This window comes from Brachycentrus maculatus, unplaced genomic scaffold, assembly GCF_059751285.1.
Source record: "Brachycentrus maculatus isolate JH-2025_06_01 unplaced genomic scaffold, ASM5975128v1 h1tg000196l, whole genome shotgun sequence".
Classification (NCBI taxonomy): Eukaryota; Metazoa; Arthropoda; class Insecta; order Trichoptera; family Brachycentridae; genus Brachycentrus; species Brachycentrus maculatus.
Genome location: NW_028280947.1, coordinates 243,899 through 250,326, shown reverse-complemented (window position 1 = coordinate 250,326; position 6,428 = coordinate 243,899). Strand labels below are relative to the sequence as shown.

Sequence of the window (6,428 nt, the reverse complement as noted above, 5' to 3'; positions counted from 1 at the left end):
ACCGCTGTAACTAAATAGATATTTTTTGTTTTGTATTTTATAAAAATACGTGTTTTTACCTGACTTCTGTCTATTGAAGTTAATATTAATTTATTAATATTAAAATCTATGAAAAATTACTGAGTTTTATTTGTCAGATTCCCCCATAAATATTAAAGGATACACTTGAAAGGTTTGTAACTTAAAATATTGTTGTCGGAAGCTGCCTAAACATATTTTATACAAAGTATAGGTAAAAAGCAGGGGCTGCTGACGAAATTTGCTGTAAAATTCCCCATCACAAACGTGTCAAAAAGGTACGATTAGGATAAACTATGTAAACAAGGAAATATGGCCATCTGTTGCTTAATGCAAACACCTTTCTGACTGTTGTCCATGATCAGTGTACTTAGGCCGTATGGTACATAAAGACATTAATTAAACACGATCCTTAATTTTGATATATCGCTCACTCCTTTCAACAATGTCACACCACATCACAAAAATTGCCAATTTTCAGTTGTGCATGTTTTCGGAATGCCCAGAAAATGTACTATATCCCAGCAAAAGCGGCATATTTTTAACTTAATATTTACCCGCTACAGGGCAGAAAGTGTTGTTTTTGCATTTTTAAGAAAAGGTATTGTTTAATTATTTTTTTAAATAAACAATTTTTTTTTTAATGGAGAAAAAACATTCATGTTAAAACATAGGTAAACTTAAAAAAAATATGTTGCATAGTAAAAAGTTCAATAAGTGGCTTGATATTTAAAAATAATTTCCTGAAAAATCAAATTTTTTGAAATGACATTGTTGAATGGAGTGAGCGATATATATTATGAAGGTAAGGTAATCAGTCTTACAGTCCAGATTATTAGATATTTTCTTCTTCCAACCCTTGTCTGCACTCAATGGTGCATAGGGCACTGCATCGTATTAACACAGTGTTATCTTGTTTGCTACTTACATGAAGGCAAGGTGATCGCTCCTGCGCTTCAGGGACCAGTCCAAGGTAATATTAAATAAATAAAAATTAGTGTCAAATCAATAATATGTATTTTCACCTCCCTCTGGGAATCGAACCCGGAACCTCCAGCACTGTAGCTAAACATGTTAACCATTACACCACGGAGACAGGCAAAAACATGATACTTAGGCCATATGGTACAAAAATACACTGTGTCAGTCAACAGCGTTGACTTGATACTTTAAAATATTATGATGGTAAGGAGATCAGTCTTGCACTCCATATTGTTGGATATAGGTGTGGGATATATTTGAAAGAATACAGATGACATAAGTGAAGAAGCTCAGTGTGAGAGTAGAGGAATAGTGTGTAGAAAAAGAAGAAAGCAATGGCTAGAGCACTCACATGTGCATAACCTTACTGATACAAACTTAAGTAATTTTAACCAGTAAGGGCGATTGTCCACTATACGGAATTTTACTGTCCGGCACGTCAATTAGCATTTAAAAACGATGATTGGCTTGTGCTTTTGTCCATATTTCTTCGGATCGGTGCGTGAACACGTTGCGCGTAAATTCGATCACGCTAAACTGTCATAGTCGCTTTCGTTTTTCAAACCCGGACTGCCGGACGGTAAAATTCCGGGTAGCGGGCAAGCACCTTAAGTGTAATATTCTCTTTAGTAAAACATTTAAACAATGTAGCGTTAATTCATACATGTATTAATAACAGGCTTAATATATTGTAAATAAACTTAAAATTCAGATTTTAAAAAAAATATATAGTTCTCGCAGTTACATAAATAAAAAAATGGGCTTGATAATGATACATAACGCCTTACTTCTGTGTCAAAATTTACAAAAATGGATGTTATGGGGTCGTGGATATTTAAAATAATATTTATTGATTGAAAAATAACATTTATTTTTTTGAAATCTAAAAACAAATACTGTTGGTACTTATATAGTTTTTTTCCCTTTTTACTAACGATCGGGATTCGTCATAAATTGTGTGGAAAAGGCTCAATAGTTAGTATGTATTTTTATTACTTTTATAACATTGAAAGGAGCCTATCAACAATTTATTATTAAATATATGCAATCTGCCCAAAAATATTCATAATCTTTGGCCTCAAATAACATACAGACAAAAGAAACCGTCCATTTAAAATAAACAAATTTATATAGGCAGCCAATCAACTTATTATATTTTTATCTTTCAAAGGCAAACATTCCCGTATGTACACAATATTATAATGACGAAATATCGCGATACGTCGTGCGACAAGTACGTCACAAATCATAAACCTCGGCATGGTAAAGTCGGGTCCAATGGGCATGCTAAGCTCTTTATCACGATGTGTTTTTTAAATACACGCAAAAATGGACAGAATTCTGAGAGGAATTATGCGATATCGATATCTAGACAGAGATGTTATGGTAAAACAATTTCAAAAAGTAAAGGATAATCCCCAGGTGAGTTGCATTGCAATTTGACATTTATTTCGCTCAATGACGTTTATTTTTTCGATACGTGTGAAGATAGATGCGGTTGATAAAATAAAGACAGTATGCAGAAAAATATTTTCAATTGTATGATTTTCTTTTCTAATCGACTTTGATCCTAAGTGCCTTCTTGCCATTCTGATATTGCAGAAGTTCGCTGGAAGCAAAACTTCATGGTCATAATGTTTTACTTTATTTACTATTTTTTATGAATGTCAGATTGATAATTTTCTGATAACAATAATAATGCTTTCTTATTTCAGCCTAAAGCCGTATTCTTCACTTGCATGGACAGTAGAATGATTCCGACCAGATTCACGGAAACTTGTGTCGGGGATATGTTTGTAGGTAAGAACTATGTAATAAAAAAATTAAAAAAAGAAAATAAATTATTTAGGCGACTTTTTATTGTTTAAAATATATGGACAAGATTTTCAAAGTATGATTTTATAAGCATGTAGAATAAATGGAACTAGATAAAAAATATTTATCCGATAAATTGTATAATACTCACTAAAGAAATAAGTAATGGGATTAAAGTATAAAAATAACTTTATTTTGCTTAATTAAACTTTCAATGAACGTCTGATAAATTTCATTAATTAAAGCTTTGTTTGTCCTCTAAATTTTCTTATGTTGAATATTTTAAACATAATTAAAATAATAATTGCTGAATAAATGCACGAAATCTTCACAACTTTTACAAAGTGTATATCTGTGGAAAGTATGAAATAATTATTATTTGGAAGTTCAACTGTATATTAAAACTTTCGGCCCAAATATTTGAATACTTTGAAAATAATATGTTTAGTTAAATGTTTTCATTTAATAACATACAATAAAAACAATTCTTTCGGTACACGCTTCATTTTTCTCTTTGCAGTTCGTAATGCCGGAAACCTGATTCCACACTCTCAGCATTTTGTAGATGAACAGACGAGTTGTGAACCCGCTGCGTTAGAACTAGGATGCATAGTAAACGATATTCGACATATTATAGTTTGTGGTCATACAGACTGTAAGGCTATGAACTTATTATACACTTTGAAAGACAAAGAAGAATCTTCTACGGTAAACACTTCTATTGTTATTATAATAATAAATAATAACCATATCCGCTCCCTAGGTGGAGCAAATGGAGTCCACAAACTGTCTCCAGGCTTTTCTGTCGGCTGCCAGCTCCCTTGCATCCTCCCAAGTCAGATCCGCGTCCCGAAGTTCTGACGAGAACTGCTATTATTATTATTATCATCTAAAATCAAAAAGACTAAAATATTATAAAAAGTAGCAGTTGGTAACAGTTTCAATTGATCTAAATATATGTATACAACACCAACTATACGTTTAACCGGGTTGACCCAAAAATCTGCCTCCACAGTCTAGAAGTTCCCTATGTACCATGGGTGTAGATAAGGATCAGAAGAAGAAAAGAACCCCAAAAAATGTTTGTTCATATAACCAATGTTATTTACTTATAAGTTACAGTAACAATGAAAATCTAAATGCATTAATTAATTTTGTTTAATAACTTACAAAAAAACATTGTTTTAAAATCACTATATATCTTATTATAACTTAATTATGGTGTGAAACGGTTTTGACGCAAAGCACTCCTTCCTCGAGACTTATCGGTATTATAAATTTAGCTTTGTTTAAATAAATATTTAGAAATAATTGATTATTTAATTATTATTAATAATATTGAATATTAAATATTTGATTTTTTTATTATGTAGGTAGTTTTTAGTATTAATTAGCCTCGAGGAAGAAGCTGTTTACATTAACAACAGTGGACATTATAATCAAGTTATTGTAATGTATGTATGTAGTATGTATTTTGTAAGTTATAAAATGGAAAATTACAAATTTAGCGTTTCAAATATTGAATTTTATGACTTTCTTGCATCTACATTCACAAATTCTAAAGTTTTACTTTTAAAACAGGAAAACAGAAGATTGTCTCCATTGAAATCATGGCTTTGCACTCATGCACATTCAAGTTTGGACAAGTTTCTGAAAATGAATGGGGATTTTAAAAAACCCATTGTGTTTACGGCGGAAACCAACATGAGAAAGTTTGTTGCCTATATTGATCCAGAAGATAAGTTTGCCATTGAGGACAAATTATCTCAGGTCAGTTATTTTATTTTATTTTATTGATTTTTATAAATGATGAAGAAATAGATTCTCAGTTATGTGTTGTGGTATAAAAGAACCCCACAAATAATCTCTATGAAACCAAAACCTGAAAAAAACAGAATAAAATAACATATCACAATCTTCATGTAATCGTATATTTGATTGAAAATTATTACTTAAGTTTTAAGAACTACTTGAATGCCCTTTTTTCGCAAGTAACCAGTTTTAATTATGGCTCAGTTTTTGCATTCTCCTTAACTTAACCATGATATATCTATTCAGTGATCTTACTTACTTTCTTCTGTCTGGAAAAATTGCCTGGTATCAACCACTTAACAGTCAAATTTTGGCGAGAAGATTCGTCGGTGCAGGAAATCATCACCAAACAGCTCAAAACAGGACTACCCGAACACTGCTCGGGTTAGTCAATAAAAACAGATATATAAATATATTTGGCTCGGGCAAATCAATGCCCGAGTTGGAATACGATTTGCCCGAGCAGCACTCGGACTCATCAATGCAATACAAACTCCTTGCCCGAGTCACGCTCGGAATAAACTAGCTACTGGTTAATAAAAAAAACCTGTCAATGTGTTTTTTATAAATCCATCAACCATAACCATCAGTTACAGTGGAAAACCTGAGTTTAACCTGAGTTTATCACCTTTCTGTTCTAATTGTTTCCAGGTAAATACGCTTCAACAGCTTCAGAATATAGCATCGTATGGATTCCTCAAAAAGAGATTAGAGGCCCACAATCTTCACATTCACGCTCTGTGGTTTGACATTTATACAGGAGATATATACTACTTTAGTAGAAGAGCCAAAAAGTTTGTTATCATAGATGAACATACGTTTGAAACTCTCTTATCTGAAGTGCGGAGGTATTACTCGTAAACCAAAACATTTCAAACTGTCATTTTATATTGTAAAGCATACAATCCTTTTTATTTTTAGATTTGTTTTAGTTAAGCAAACATTTTGTTGATATACCTTCATATACCTAGGATTCAAACACAGTCTAAATTGAACCTTTGTTTTTTTTCATTATAATATAGGTATATCTATGTATGTGTCACTATGTGATCCAATACTTCCCTAAAATATTCCAATATTAAGCTCTCAATATGTATTTTTTATTATTACTTGTTTTTATTTTTTAATTAGTTAAAAGTGATTATTTTCTCCTTTTCTAGTCCTTGTTTTATAGTTATTCCATTTACAATATATATACCTACATAATAATCCTACCACCAATTTTCATATACATTTTATATAAATCCAGTACAGAAAAACCTGTACACTCATTCCTCTTTCTCTTGCCCTTATTGTTAAGAAGAAAAAAAATATTTTTAATGAAATTCTCAGGTAATCGGTCGCTAAGCTTAAGCTGTATTCCACATGTTTAAGAATTTTTTCTAAAATGTCTGATAGTTACTGTCAGATGGAACTTAGCTGGTGTAAACTGTAAGTTACATTTAAGTATCAGACATAGGTGTGTATTACATTTGAATATCAGACATAGTATCAGACATATTGCAAGTATTTAAGAATCATTCTCGAGCCCCCTCATACACACTCGAATATATTATATTTGGAGAGTATGTTTGTGGCTGGCTTGGCCAATGCACTTAAACATATGTGTGTACGATACGTGTAGTTACTCAGCTCAGGATTCGATTTGACAATGCCTTAAAAATATTTATATGTTCAATTATTCTTTTATTTATATTATTAACATTATTTTTGCTCATGAGTCGTTAAGTAAACTCAATGTTGTCAACCTCGGTTCGGAAACCACAAGCAAAATCGACTTATGCGTATTCATATCTACACTA

General features: G+C 31.5%; 1 protein-coding gene across 1 annotated transcript; it reads left to right on the top strand.

The window, feature by feature from the left end:
- The first annotated feature begins 2,206 nt into the window (after positions 1–2,206).
- CAHbeta (carbonic anhydrase beta) lies at positions 2,207–5,937 on the top strand. The gene is made up of 5 exons (XM_088263188.1): positions 2,207–2,421; positions 2,715–2,799; positions 3,335–3,522; positions 4,396–4,584; positions 5,278–5,937. Exons 1-5 carry the CDS (start codon positions 2,329–2,331, stop codon positions 5,485–5,487), a joined length of 765 nt encoding a protein of 254 aa, XP_088119314.1. The 5' UTR covers positions 2,207–2,328; the 3' UTR covers positions 5,488–5,937.
- Positions 5,938–6,428: the final 491 nt, after the last annotated feature.